The sequence below is a fragment of the Ruditapes philippinarum genome, unplaced genomic scaffold (assembly GCF_026571515.1).
Source record: "Ruditapes philippinarum isolate M1 unplaced genomic scaffold, ASM2657151v2 ctg4938_1_1_1_1, whole genome shotgun sequence".
NCBI lineage: Eukaryota > Metazoa > Mollusca > Bivalvia > Venerida > Veneridae > Ruditapes > Ruditapes philippinarum.
The window spans coordinates 28,592-44,385 of NW_026853881.1; the positions used below are offsets into that span (position 1 = coordinate 28,592).

Below are 15,794 nucleotides of genomic sequence, written 5' to 3' on the forward strand. Positions count from 1 at the left end.
TGGTGGTAGGGAAATGGGTCTTGGACTAGACAAGTCGTTTTGATGTAGTAAATGTTCTTGATACGTTATTTTAAATCCTTTCACGTATGACAAAGTTACAATCCGGACACCAATGTGTGTGTCTATAATCTCTTATTGCGATAGCGAGAACCTTCAACATGAAGGTGCGACCTTGACCTTTGAAGAAGGGACGTGGTTCTTAGACGCCACATAAGGTAGTGATGTAGTTGACATTTGTGCAAAATTATTTTAAAATACATGATGAAGTTACGGTCTGCACACGGTTTAAGTGGGGAAGCACGGACGGACGGGTGTGAAGACAAATGTGCCAAATTATTTTAAAATCCTTAAATGCATGACAAAGTTACAGTCCTGATATGAATATGTGTACCTATAATCACTAATTGTGATCAAGTGAAACATTAAAATGTTAGTGTGTCATTGAAGTAGGACCGTGAATTATAGAAGCGACACATTGTATTGACGTGGTTTACATTTATGCCAAGTTATTTTAAAAACATCGATACATTACAAAGTTACAGTCCGTACACGAACGTGTGTACATATAAACTCTAATTATGAAAAGGGGAAAAAGGGAAACTTCAAAATGTTAGTGCGACCTTAAACTTTTGGGTTTGACGTGATTCGTTTTTACCGCTTCTTACAGTTACGTTATAAGATGTGATATCATTTTTTATGACCCTACACTTTTATACTGGTCCTGCAGCACCTTTGAGAACTAAATAAAATTTGAACTAACCTGCTGCAGGTGTTGGTGTGTGAGGCTGTTTTTGTGTAGTTGTTGTTGTTTTGATCGTTGACGGAGACGTTATGATGGGTAGAGGAGTTGATGCCACTGAGGCATTGTTTGTTACATTTCCGCCGGGTCCAGATGGATTTTGTGTAGTCATGCCATTTGTTTTGTTTGTTGTAACTCCGGAGCCTAATCCATTTGAACCATTTGCGCCGGATCCAGATGGAGTTTGTGTAGTTATGCCGATTGTATTGTTTGTTGTAACCCCGGAGCCTGTTCCATTTGAACCATTTCCGCCGGATCCAGATGGATTTTGTGAAGTCACGCCATTTGTGTTGATTGTTGTAACTCCGGAACCTGTTCCATTTGAACCATTTACACCTGATCCAGACGGATTTTGTGTAGTTATGCCAATTGGGTTGTTTGATGTAACTCCGGAGCCTGTCCCATTCGAAACATTTCCGCCGGATCCAGATTGAATCTGTGTAGTCACGCTAGGAGGGTTATTTGTTGTAACTCCAGAGCCTGTTCCATTCGAACCATTTCCGCCGGATCCAGATGGATTTTGTGTAGTAATACCAATTGTGTTGTTTGTTGTAACCCCGGAGCCTGTTCCATTTGAACCATTTCCGCCGGATTCAGATGGATTCTGGGTAGTTACACCAGGAGGTGTATTTGTTGTTTCTCCAGGGCTTGTTCCATTCGAACCATTAACGCCGGTTCCAGATGGATTTTGTGTAGTTATGCCAATTTGGCTATTTGTTGTCACTCCAGAGCCAGTTCCATTCGAACCATTTTCGCCGGATCCAGATGGATTTCGTGTAGTAATGCCAATTGTGTTGTTTGTTGTTACTCCGGAGCCTGTTCCATTTGAACCATTTCCGCCGGATCCTGATGTATTCTGTGTAGTCGCACCAATTGGGCTATTTGTTGTCACTCCAGAGCCAGGTACATTCGAACCATTACCGCCGGATCCAGATGGATTTTGTGTAGTAATGCCAATTGTTTTGTTTGTTGTTACTCCGGAGCCTGTTCCATTTGAACCATTTCCGCCGGATCCTGATGTATTCTGTGTACTCGCACCAATTGGGCTATTTGTTGTAACTCCAGAGCCAGTTCCATTCGAACCATTTCCGCCGGATCCAGATGGATTTTGTGTAGTAATGCCAATTGTGATGTTTGTTGTAACTCCGGAGCCAGTTCCATTTGAACCATTTCCGCCGGATCCTGATGTATTTTGTGTAGTCGCACCATTTGGGCTATTTGTTGTGACTCCAGAGCAAGTTCCATTCGAACCATTTCCGCCGGATCCAGATGGATTTTGTGTAGTAATGCCAATTGTGTTGTTTGTTGTTACTACGGAGCCTGTTCCATTCGAACCATTTCCGCCGGATCCAGAAGGATTTTGTGTAGTAATGCCAATTGGGTTGTTTGTTGTTACTTCGGTGCCTGTCCCATTCGAACCATTTACAATTGATCCAGATGGGTTCTGTGTATTAACGCCAGTTTGGTTATTTGTTGTTACTCCGGAGCCTGTTCCATTCGAACTATTTCCGCTGGATACAGATTGATTTTGTGTAGAAACGCCGATTGGCTTGCTTGTTGTAACTCCGGAGCCTGTTCCATTCGAACCATTTCCATCGGATCCAGGTGGATTTTGTGTAGATATGCCAATTGTGTTGTTTGTTGTTGCTCCAGAGCCTGTTCCATTTGAACCATTTCCGCCGGGTCCAGTTGGGGTTAGTGTAGTAACGCCAGTTTGGTTATTTGTTGTAACTTCAGAGCCTGTTCCATTCGAACCATTTCCGCTTGATGCAGATGGATTCTGTGTAGTCACACCAATTGAGTTATTCGTTGTAACACCAATTGAGTTATTCGTTGTAACTCCAGGGGATGTGGAAGGTACTACAAATTATAAATAAAATTGACTGCCAACATCACTGTGAATGCATTTTCCAGTTGTATTGAGAATCATACTTTTAAAGAAATTTATTTAATCATTTCTATACGCCCGTTTCAAAATGGGCCATTAATCTGTATCTGCTACTAAAGTTAAAGTCAAATAGATAGGTCAAAGTTAAGATTAAAACAAAAGATGTAAGCAGGGACCATTAGTTATAATTTATCGTACCTATCACTACAAGTGTGACACATGTAATAAAGGTTAATATATGCAAGGTTAAGGTCACAAGATATGATAAAATGTTCAGAAGTTACATGGATATTGCCTAGAACATATCTCTTATATGCATAACATAACGGCGACATCTCAAGTCAAAAGTTTTTGTGACGTGAATGCTGCTCTTGTTATGTTCACGGGGGAGGGACTGTTACACGAAGAATGGAGTTCTTATGATAACTGCCGCGGAGATCCTGGAAAACGTTACGGACTTCTGTGGAAATTTTTTTATATATATATTTGGAGGACTCACAAGAAAAAAGATAATTTTTACCTTTAAATGGAGAGTTTGAAATGCTAAATTAAGCTTTAATAATCAAACTTGCACTACATGTTTTATTGTGTTTCAGAAAACCTTTAAGTCCATTTTCGTCGCCTTTTTGAAAATATCTGGTTGTTTTGAGAAGATTTCCAAATTACTTGCTCAATCGAACATATTGACCTTTTCATTTCTTTGTTGCTATACTTAATTTCTTAATTATAATGGAGAGTTGCAAACATAAAGCCCAGGCTAATACATGTGAATCTATACACGTTTTTTAATGTCTCGGAGTTCTTGTGATAACTCAAGAGATGTCCTTGAGTTTTTATGATAATTTTCGTTACTGTCAGTGTGTTTCTTGTGCTTAATTACGGCACTTTTAAGCGTATTTTATTATTTAATAAGTATTTAAATCATCATGAAACGTAATACGTTCATCTGTCATAAAATGTTGGTTTTAAGCGTGTTTTAGTTCAAACAATAGTTTTCTAATCCAATGAGTGCGAATTCTTTTTGACATTATAAAACCTAACGGGTGCATCATATATTTCTGTGGATACTGTTCGTCGATAATAGTTTTATGTCATAAGTTTCCGTTGAAATGAATTTACAGCAACGACATCGTTCTTGTGAAGAGAAATATATTTCTTCGCATAATAGACATGACAACGTTAAGTTACTATGGGATATATAGCTTGGTGTGTACAAAATTATTTTGTCACTTTAATTTTTAAGTTACTGTCATTTTTTCAAGATTCGGCTGTAAGAAAACCCCAAATCGCTTTAAGAATCGATTGAACATGAATCTGATTCGGTGAACAGTCTTAAAAGGATTAACAGGCGATAGGCCATCCTCTGGAAAACCCGACCCAGCAGTCACTTTCAGCAGAAACATGGCTTTAACCGCCAAGCAAAAGTTGTAAAAAACACTTTTTTCTCAGTTACAAGTTGTAAGCAACCGCCTTTCTTAAGCAGACAATATATAGTTGGGCTTCAAGAAGCGGCATAGTAATTTGTATAATTTAAAACCATAAACAACAAGCATATGAACGGGATACCCTTCACACCCATGCACCCGAAATATATGATCTTCTTACTTATAAAATGTCAACCGATCACTACCGATCTCTGACATTTGCACATGCACGTGCATGTGGGTTCGAGCGAAAAACGTTTGACCATATATTTTTGTTATCAATTACAGCAAAAGTTGTTGCAGAGTTTCCACAACTAGGATTATATAGTGGGAATGCCCGCAGGACTCCAAGTTTGATAAAAAATATTGTATGCAATAGTTTTCCGATATATGGAGATTTCTTTACGTCTCGTGATGCTACATAGGATTTAATAGAGCATGGAATAAGTTCGATAAACGGCATGAACCTTACTATTATCAAATACTTACTTTTTATTGTAATATCATTGTCATAGAACTTTATACGTTTCTATGACAAAAATTGATAGCTTTTAGAAATTAAGATATCCATTGAATACATAAAGATACCCACCTAAGGAAGTGCATATCACTTCCTTTTTAGTTTCAAACCATTTACATGTAGGCAGACCGATAGCATCATTACTTTAATGTTCTCTTAAACTGCCAGGAACAATGTATACATGAAGACACAATGCTTGAATGTTAAATTCAAAGCGTATTTTATCCTGTAAGTCAATGTTCTACATCAAGTATGTTTTCAGTCATTCCAATAAATGAAACATACACACACACGCACGCACGCACGCACACACACACACACGCACACACACACACACACACACACACACACGCACACACACACAAAAGAAACACAAAAAACACAAGAAACGGAATGTAGGAAAAATTTCTCTTGAACTGAAATATTCTCTTAACTAACGTTATGCAACCAAAGTTGTGTGCATATGATAAGCGTATTATGCTTCAAAATAATTTATACACTTATTGACTAATAAATACGCTTAAACATGCCGTAACATGAAACACACTGTCAGTAACAAAAGTTATCATACGAACTCCAGGACAATTTTAAGTTATAACAAGAACTCGGTAATATTTGAAATATCGGGTATAAATCTATCAGCCTGGGATTTATGTTTGTAACTCTCCATTATAATTAGGTAATTATATAAAGAAACGGAGAAGATCACAAATGAAAAGATCAATATCTACGAATGAGCAAGTGATTTGGAAATTTTACCAAAAACTACCAGATTTTTTTAAAGGCGATGAAAAATGGACTTAAAAGTTTTCTGAAACATAATTCAACATGTAGGGCAAGCTTGATTATTAAAGTTTAATTAAGCACCACAAACTCCCCATTTAAAGGTAAAAATTACAATATTTCACGTGAGTCCTCCAAGAAAATAGAAAAGTTTCCATAGAAAAAACTCCAAACAAATTATCCATCCCTCTTGTAACAGTTCTTCCCCCCATGATGTTTAAGTTTCAAATAACACTGTTGGCTGTGTTTGTCATATGGCGAGATCTCAGGTTTCATGGAGAAGATAACCATCAGTTGCTCTTCGGGGCTGGCACCTGATGTTGTCTTTTAAAAATCGTTTGAATACATTTATAAATATTTCGAATCAGTTTATTTTAGAATTGTCAGGTATGATAATGTTATAGACTATAATTCTGTATAGAATTGCCTTCGTAAACCATCATTTTGACATCCCTCGGAAAATGTAAAATTATTACGTAAACGATGGAAATATCTCAACTTACAACAACAGCCACACGTTACAGGACATGCCACTGCGTCATCAAGACATAAGCTTTTCGGGGTGTTTTTAAATAAGTGACAGCCGACTCCATCTACGCATTCGTCAGATTTAGTATCTAAATGAAAGAAATCTATAAAATACATTGCATTTTGAATATGATATTTTATAATCATTCATAATCATGTCTTTTTTCTTTCGTGAATTCCCGAAGTCGTAGTGATAAGAGAAAAATATTACCCCGAATTCAAAAATCTACTCAATATCATAAACTATTACATAGAGACTATATTAGAATTATAAGACATAAAAAAAGAAACTCTGACTTTTATACAAGAAATCATCATTATTAAAATAAGAAAACAAGTAATATACATATGTGATAAAATGTATGCAATATAAACCACTTTTCAAGAGTCCTTAAAACTAAAGCAGCTCACCTCCAGATCATGCTAATGCTAATGAAAGTGATGTCAACAAATAAAGAATTTTTCCCTAAGCAAACGGCACTTACAATCCACTTAAACTACCAAATAGAGGTTAAATATACAAAACAAAAACCGGTTGAACCTGATAATGCTCCCCGAGAAGGTTTGAGACACAGGAACGTATAAAAATGAACAAAGGGTAAAAACTCTAAAATTAGGCAAGTTATGATTTTTTGCACTGCACTTCTGTTTCGTGAAGGTATCTATTATTATAGTTTCAGAGTTATGTCCAGGGTAAAATTCAAAGTGTAAAAATGAACTTAGGGCAATAACTCTTAAATTAGACAAGGCTGTCTTAAGGTTCTTTAACATTTCAGTTCTATAAAATGAGATCTATATACCTACACAGTATATCATGTATATATATATATCTAATAGTTTCAGAGTTATGTCCCGAACAAAAGTCAAAAAGTAAAAATAAACAAAGGGCAATAACTTCAAAATAAGGCATGGCAGGGTTATGGTTCTTAAGCGATGCACTACTACCCCCCCCCCCCCCCCAATGAGACCTATCTACCTACAAATTTTCATGTTGACATCTATTATAATTTCAGAGTTTATGTCCCGGACAAAGTTCAAAGTGTCAAAAATGAACGAAGGGCAATTACTCAAAAATAAGGCATGATAAAGTTATGGTTCTCAAACAATGCATTTCTACCCGATGAGAATCTCTCTACCTACAAAGTTTCATGTTGATACAAAGTTCAAAGTGTGTAAAAATAAACAAAGGACAATGATTCAAGTATGAGGCAAGGCAAAGTTACGGTTCTTGTGCACTGCACACCTACTCAATGAGATTTATCTACCTACAAAGTTTAATGTTGATATCTCTTGTTAATTCCAAGTTGATGTCCCGGACAAGAAAAGCGGACAGACGGACGGAAAATCTAAACAGTAATAATGTGGCTACTCTATTGTTCTCTCTATTCTTTTTATATAGCCACCCAAAAGAAAATAACCACAAAAAGCATTACGGAATGAATGACATCAAAGAGAAAGAACAGTTACTTATTGTCCGTCTAGCCACATTATTACTGTCCCATGAGAGCGGATATACGGACGGACAGACGGACGGACGGACAAAGGGGCGACTATATGCTCACTCTTCGGAGAGCAAAAAAAAACCTTACTGCGTTAGTAACTCAGTTCTGAAAAATACTGCAAAATCTGTCATAAATCGCCATAATAGCATGACAATTATTATTTTGATCTTGAATCGTGTTTCTTTTCTTAAAATCTCATTTTTACACAAGTTCGATTTTTGTTGAATGTTAAGTCTCACCTTAAGGTATAGTAACAGCTTTAAAACTGCACCAAAGTACAACAGAATTAGCACAGTGTTTGGTTTGTATTTGATATCTCATCTCTAGACCCTGACCGTCTTAAATAAGCTGTTGATTTTTTTATAGACGACTTTCATTGCTGTTTTGTTTACAATTAATCTGAGTATTTCGTAATTTTGACTAATGGTAAAAATATAAATTCAGATATGACTAATGACATGTTTCTGTTTCATGTTAAAGCTGCATACCTCCAGATTAGCAAAAATATTTCAAGGAATCAAACTTGAAAAAAAAATGTAATATGACTTTAATAAAGGTAAAACTGATTCAAGCGTAAAGCAATAATTCATATGTTATATATGCGATCAATGACTGATTATACAGCATAAATCACCATATTTTTACTGCGTGACCGACGCAGTTATGGCTATTTTTGTATATTTTGACTTATTTTAGGGTAATTAACGTGGATTGTAAGTGTGTAAATTACTTGCTTTGCTGACTTATCAATAATTTACTCTTAAACGCATTTTCAAAAATTCATGAACATAAACAAAATGAAATTGTGAGACTTGCTACTTCAGGAAATTGTCATAATATATTCAGCGCCGATCTTAACATCCTCTCACGTAGTACAGTTAAATGCAATATTTCCACGTATATACAATTTCTATAATACGCCTTAATGACACCACAGGGCACAACTTGGAATCAGATGACTTTATATTGCATGACTCGGAATAACATATCACACAACATTACATAATTTTGAATAACTTGAAAATTCTTGACATGAAAAAATGTGACGACACATAACGTATAATACGAAATAACGAGACAGCGCATGGCACGACGTGTTGCATATGGCGTTTGTTTGTTTGTTTGATTGGGTTTTACGTCATGTCGACATAGTATAGGCCATTTGGCGACGTTCTAGCTTTACTGATTGAGGAAAACCCAAAGCGCCCTTCCCTGCATTATTTCAGTCACGAACGGGCACCTGAGTAAGACCACCGACCTCCCTTAAGCTAGCTGGATAGCCCCCTCAAATGAAATAATCCAAAGTCCCTGTCGGGACTCGAACCCACAGCGTTTAAGGGCAAGTGGTTTGATGTGAACGACCTTTACCACTCGGCCACGGACGCCCCGGTTCATGGCGTGTCACACAATATACCACATGACGTGATGTGTCATGTATGACGTCACATGATGTCACATGACTCAAACAATTTAATATGGTAAAAAACTCGTATTGTGTATACATCAGTTGAAAAACACTCTTCCAAAACGATACCTACTATGCAAGCTACAGTTCACTTGAAAATCCACGAAATCTGTTACGAAAGAATAAAAAGAAAACGATTGACATTTCCATTCATAATGTATTATTGACGCAACAATGTAGAATTCTAACGATATGTTTAAGATAAGGTATCAGCCATTATAAATGCTCTTTACAAAATTCTGATTTAGTTAATAATCAACTACATATAAGAAAACTTGACATTTATTTCACACTTTTTCAATAAATTATTGATATAAAAATGATATATTTTTGATTGTATATATAAAACCATTAATAATAGATGATAAATTTCGAATGAAAATGACACACCCAAAAAATAATTGAATGTCAGACTGCAAACAATTTAGGATAATTCGTTTTGATCTGTCTTTTGTCATGTCACAACCTGGTGACTTTAACGCTTTATTGTACTCCATCGTATTAGCCAACCCCTTCCCCAACCCTGCAACACATACGCTTGTTTTCAGCTCAAAAGTACCCACATTTAAAATTTTTGATTTCGCAAAGGTAGCTTTCCATTTTATCTTTTCGTGACCTGAATGATTTAACTACTTGGTGGTTGGAGGCAAAAAAATCAAAGACAGCTAGCTTGGAATTTAATAAAATTAGTGCCTACAGTACTTTGATTCTTGCAAAATTATGAAAAATATGTAACATACCTGGACACATCTCGCTTGAGCAAACATCTTCTTCATGATTCTCTCCATTACAAAAGTCTTCATCAGAGCATTTTCTATAACGACTCATTTTGCATGTATTATTTGGCCTTAACTGACACTCCCAGCCACTCCAGGACTGCCATGTTGGTTCTGTATTGCATGAATATAAAAAGAAAATATAATAATATTATTACACATGAATGACGATGCAGTTAATAACACGTGATAAACTATTGAAGCAAAACGACTAGTGATTAACGATTAAAGTTTTATGACACGTGATTTTTTTTGTTTATTGTATACTTAAGGACAATGAAAACGCACGCCCGCACTATATGCATTTTATTACATGAAAACAAAACACTAACGACTCCATTAGATATATATCATTACTTAAATACAAAACGCAAACTTAACAACTGAAAATAATTCAAAAGGTTATAAATTAAATGTACACCAGTATATTGAAGAACCTAAGGTGAAAATCCCAAAATCACACTTTTTCATGACAGTAATGCAAACCTCACAAAGGCAAAAACCGAAATGAAAATCAAAAACAAAGTCACTCATAAATGTTTATTCGTAATGTCACCGTCGGGATCTTTAGAAACGACAATATCCTCCATCAGCGTCTCTTACAGATGTACATCGTCGCATCATAGACCTTACGGTGCGTATAGCGCCTGTGGAATCTGACGCCATTCGGCGAAAACGCTGGTGAAACAGAGAAATTGTAGACCGATGGACACCAAAACGGTTTGCACTTTGTTTGTAAGATAGACAAGACTAAATATGTGCTAAATCTACCCAGCGGTTATTTCTTTGAAGATCCATTGCCAAGTCTTCAGTAGTGTTTGAAATTTAGCACCTTATACAGAGGAAAAGTGTGTATATGCAATTTCTATGTGAGCTTTTACAATTTCTAAAACTGACCATTGGCATAGTTTAATATTCATTTTCATAAAGATTTTAATTGCTCATTTGTTTCTAACATTTCTAGAAAGTTATGAAAAAAAGTTAATAATTAACAGCTTAAAAAAATAATAATTATTTAATTTCATAAAGTAACCATAAATTGGTCCAATTTGTTTTATCACAATTAGCCAAATGTGTTACTTTTGATTTTTCGGGTACTGTCTTTATTATGCAATAACTTCATTAAAATGCAATCATTTTTTATAACTTTGGTATCGAAATAACTGGAATGCATTCGTTTTTATGAAACTGTGAACAAATATTTAAAAGAAATTTATTTTCCTTGTTAAAATGCAATTATCCCGACCGTGCGTTTTCATTGTCCTTAAGTATATATGGACACATGATGACCGATTAATTTAAAAGTTTAATGACACGTTATTTTGTTAATGGTATAATTGAAACATAATAACCTATTAAAGTAGATGTATTTTCAACGATTACAACATATTACTTGGTTTTGTTTTCAAGTAATTTTGTAGATATGTCCTGTATGTTAGATTTTTTTTGTAAAGTAATGTATAGTCTCTTATAACTCATCTCTGGCATATACATGTATGTACAATGTTGTAGGTTTATATTTGTATTGTTTTAATATTGTACATGATGATGAGACTTTAATAAACTATCTTATCTTATTTTAATGATTTTCGTTTATCGTATATGGACACTTTAGTAAAGGTAACAAAATAATGACACATGATTTACGCTAATCCTAAATGGACACAATCATGACTAACGACCTGAATAACAAAAATGGCAAAGATAAAAAATGACACAATGTATTAAGTAATCGGTGCTGATTTGTACGTGATTTTTTTGTGATTTGTGTGTGGCAAAAAAATAAAGAAAACATACAACAACAACAAAAATAAACAATAGAAATTATCGTTCAGGCTATATTTCTGCCATTAAGTCTATTTGATAGCATCCGAGTATAAAACAGACAGCTATGTGTTTTGATGTTTACCCTTTTCGATATCGTAGGCAAAAAATCCGTTAAATCTTACTTTCCTTGTCGAGTCACATTATGAGGCCCAAGAATAAATTAACCAATGAACGAGCAAATGAATATGATTTTTTCTACCGTTATCCTTTTTCCTAATACAAAACACACCAGAAAAATGTAGCCAATCAACGAGCTCGCCAACAAACAGTAATTTATGTAATTTCCAAGACTGCTTTTAACAAAAGAGCTGTCAGGTGACAGAATAGTAATTTAACTCTTGACACATCGTTTTAAATAGAAAAGTCTCCAATCTATGATAGAACTTTTATTAACACTACCCATTTTTCTTCTTCAATTTGGTTTTAAGTCGCACCATTAGAGTATAGGTCATATGGTGACTTTCCAACTTCATTGGTAGAGGGAGGACCTCAAGTGCGCCTCCGTGCATTATTTCAGGCTCAAATGGATAGCTGAGTAGGACTTACGTTCCATAAGCTAGCTGGATAGCTTCCTCACATGAGAAGTGACGAGAATGGTACATTAATCTATAGTCAATATAATATTAAAAGCTGTATTCACATTTCGGTTGTCAGTGTCGCAAGGTTTTGATTTAAAGTCTTTTTCTGTTTAGATTTACGAAAATAATTCAATCTTTGTGGGCTTACTTACAGTTTAGTGTTATGAGACCCTAGGTGATGTGATATCTAAATCAATCAAACATAATGTAAAATCATAATTCTCCTGGTCTCATTGGTCACTTTAATTCTTAAAAGCCAATAAGAGATGTGTTTGTGTGTTTGGTTTATGATGCACCGATGGAATTTAAGAACATATTGCGCTGAAACAGGAAAAGTGACCGAGTGTTACAAACTTAAATCAAACTATTTCGAAGAGATGTATAGACTCCAATAATTAAAACTAATTTAGTGGCCTCTTCCGGTACGCAGGGATAAACGGTTGTTGCAATTCTGATACCTCAACATTTCAGGGCAAACCTTCAGCCACAAGGGGAAAAAAGAGATGTGAACAAGTCATGTCTATGAAGTTTACAATATGTTTGTTGTAGAAAGACGAGGCTATCGAATATGAACCCCCGAGTATTATTCAGGTTACCGAGTGTGTTGATGTCCTTTATCTTCTTCATAGGCTAGGAAAAAACAAATAAAAACTACACATACCGTGCTTTCACAATAAGTAACCCCCCAAAAAACTTTACACATTTACGATGATATGTATATGACTTTTTATTATTATCCCTTTCCCTGTCGTAACAATAGGTAAACCCCAGAAACAAATGAGCCAATCAACGAGCATTTCTGTGCGGATAACCAAAACCTGCACTCCAGTTAACGCACTGTGAATGTATGGGTATATAATATAATTCTGACGCATTTTCCAACAGAAAGGTTCTCAAACTATTAAAAAAAAATAACTAAAATATACATCACCTGGACAGAGATGTTCATCGCAAGCAGCCTGTCTTACTGATATGCCCTCACAATCTGTTGTATTTCCAGTCGAACATGTTCTGTCCTGTTTCATTCTACACATTGTCTTTGTTCTCTCACACCTCCAGTCACTCCAACTTGACCATTCAGGATCAACTGCAATATGATTAATGGAAAAGAGAAAACATTTTAAAAAAAAAAATAAGTTTTTTTCCAAGTGATATTTTTTACAATTTCATATCTATAACAGTGTTAATATTCCATTAACCATGTTTGTCTGTACGCATCGGAAACAGACATTGCACGTAACATTTTTTTCGCGCAGAAGTTAAAAATGCACATCTTAATCAACCCAAAGACCTTCCGTATGTCAGACAGATGTTTCTTATCCAAACTATCTAGTGGGACTCGTCACTTATTTTTTGGTTTCGAAGTGTTTTAATAAATTGGTTGATATAAAGTGTAAGACAAACATATCTGTAGCTTGTCACGGTTCACGATTAGGGGAGAAGATGTGTAAGCGGCCAGATAGCTCAGTCCGTAGAGCCGCCGAACGGTGTTCAGAGGGTCCCGGATTCGATTCCCGATGAGGCTGCACAGTTTCCTCACACTGTGTTAAGTTCGATACTGGTTATGATATAATTGTTCCAAAGTTATGTTTAGATTATACGGATATTACGGTAATACCGGGATTTAGCAAAGTAACCATGAAAATGTGTTACACAATCATTCCAAATATTAAATTATCTACAGTGTGTTCTGGAATGGGTCAACTGTTGATAGCTGCAAACAGTTATTATTAATAAACGTGTACCAACCTGGAGTAACATTGGTAACAATCAATTTGAAAAAGATTTGTCTTTAGACGTATTAATTTTAAATGCAAGACAGCCCTTCATTGTTTAAAAATGAGAAACAAATGATGTGTGAAGGCAAACTTACCATGGCAACAGCCACATGCTTTTGGGCAAATCTTTCTTGCTACATGGGAATCTGCTAAACACATTAGCCGTATGCTTGGATTTTTGCACGTGTCGGCGTCAAGACAACTAGATGAATCTGAAATAGTGAACTGCATTTAAACATGCCTTTAACAAAGCATGAACGTTCTTTATTGGCCGCAATTTTTCTGACCATTCCCAACACTTATGCTTAATAAAGACAAACAAATCTCTCACAATTTCATTACCTTCATTTTAACTGATAAAAATCTTAAAGTGTTGTGTTGTTACATTGTGTATCTTAATTCATAGACACGAATTTAATAATGCACCAAAATCAGCTGTCAATATTGCTTTTCCATATTATTGCATCATCTTCTATTGATTATTGACCCCGAAATGGACACCATTTTTGCAAGTGAGGTACATAGTGTCAAAGTCGGGAACTCACAAATCTTTTTCAGTTGTTGATAAGAAAATATGAATATTTGTGAAATAAATTCCATTTCAATGTTCAGTATGATTGCTGCATAAATTAAAATTCAGTAACTTTATTACGAAAGGAAAGTAAACTTGGCACCCGACAAATTAACCACGATGAGAAATGGTTGTAATGTAATGAAAAACATTTATATACAACGTTTTAAGATTCTATAAATAATTTAAACAAAGCACGATTTCATTGTCCTTAAACAAGAAACAAATCCACATAATATAGACATGTTCAACGTTTTATAAACATATAACATGAAGGATTACATATATAATATCATTATGCATCTACGGACACACATTGCTGAAATGACAATCATATGAATTATAAGCACTGAGAATTTCTCTGTTCGAAAAGCACAATCTCTATTGAATTTCTTTCAGTATGTTTTAACGAATAAAAATCTCTATCTCTCAGTTAAAATATAAACAAATATTAGCAATTGATTTAAATATATTTGTTTTTGTTTATTTTATTGTATGCAAAAAATGCTGCAGCTACTATAACCCAATTGATATCAAAATAAGGAATATTGTCACACATTTTCACAGTATTTGCATTTTCGTTGATATAACTTATAAATTTATTTATGTAAACTTCAATACATTTAATCCTTATGACCACAGTGTTTTAAAGTCTGTAAAAAATTATTATTCTTTAGAACAAATGAGCATTAGCATTTCTTACATTGAAATATTGTTTATCTTACCGAGCCCCTTACAATAACCAAGCTGTCCAAGTTCATTCAGTTCTGCAGAGGAAAGATTAAAATAAAGACTAAGACTAGATATTTATTACAAACCATATCAAAAATTGTACTACAAATGTTTAAAAAATTAAAACACAAACCACATTGGCACAAAATTCACAGTTTTTAGAGAAAACAAATATCAGACGGGAATTATCAAAACGTGTTGCATTGGCCCCAAAGAGCTTATCTGAGGAGGTACTTCTATTAAAAGCAGTGTAAGCATGTTTCCTGTTATAAACATTGTTCTAATTTCAAAATTGCGCATTAAAGACTAAATTGCCTACCACTAGATCAATAAATACGTTATCTTATATTAGATTTCAATTTCATACTTGCACATGGTTAAATACTATAGCTGAACGTTAAATAGGTCACTTGTGTAAAATTTAAGTCAGCTGATATCAAAGTTAATTGTGCAGCAGCATTAAAGACTAAAGTGCAGGTCACTTGATCAATAATTAGGTCATCTAAAATTAGGTTTCAATTTCATACTTGCACATGGTAAAAATGCTATAGCTGTACATTAAATAGGTCACTAGTTTAAAATCTAGGTCAGCTGATATCAAAGTTCAATTGTGCGCAAGGTCC

The 15,794-nt window shown here is 34.8% G+C and overlaps 1 protein-coding gene across 1 annotated transcript in view; it reads right to left on the bottom strand.

Annotated features, from left to right (window-relative positions):
- The window catches only part of LOC132738228 (putative per-hexamer repeat protein 5), a 34,215-nt gene that overhangs the window by 9,151 nt on the left and 9,270 nt on the right, over positions 1-15,794 (bottom strand). Inside the window, exons 8-14 of the mRNA XM_060725689.1 lie at positions 15,165-15,206; positions 13,964-14,080; positions 13,022-13,177; positions 9,650-9,799; positions 8,983-9,018; positions 5,918-6,031; positions 761-2,659 (exon numbers count right to left, since the gene is read on the bottom strand). Of these exons, the coding sequence (XP_060581672.1) occupies positions 761-2,659; positions 5,918-6,031; positions 8,983-9,018; positions 9,650-9,799; positions 13,022-13,177; positions 13,964-14,080; positions 15,165-15,206 (2,514 nt within the window). The remainder of the gene's footprint in view (positions 1-760; positions 2,660-5,917; positions 6,032-8,982; positions 9,019-9,649; positions 9,800-13,021; positions 13,178-13,963; positions 14,081-15,164; positions 15,207-15,794) is intronic.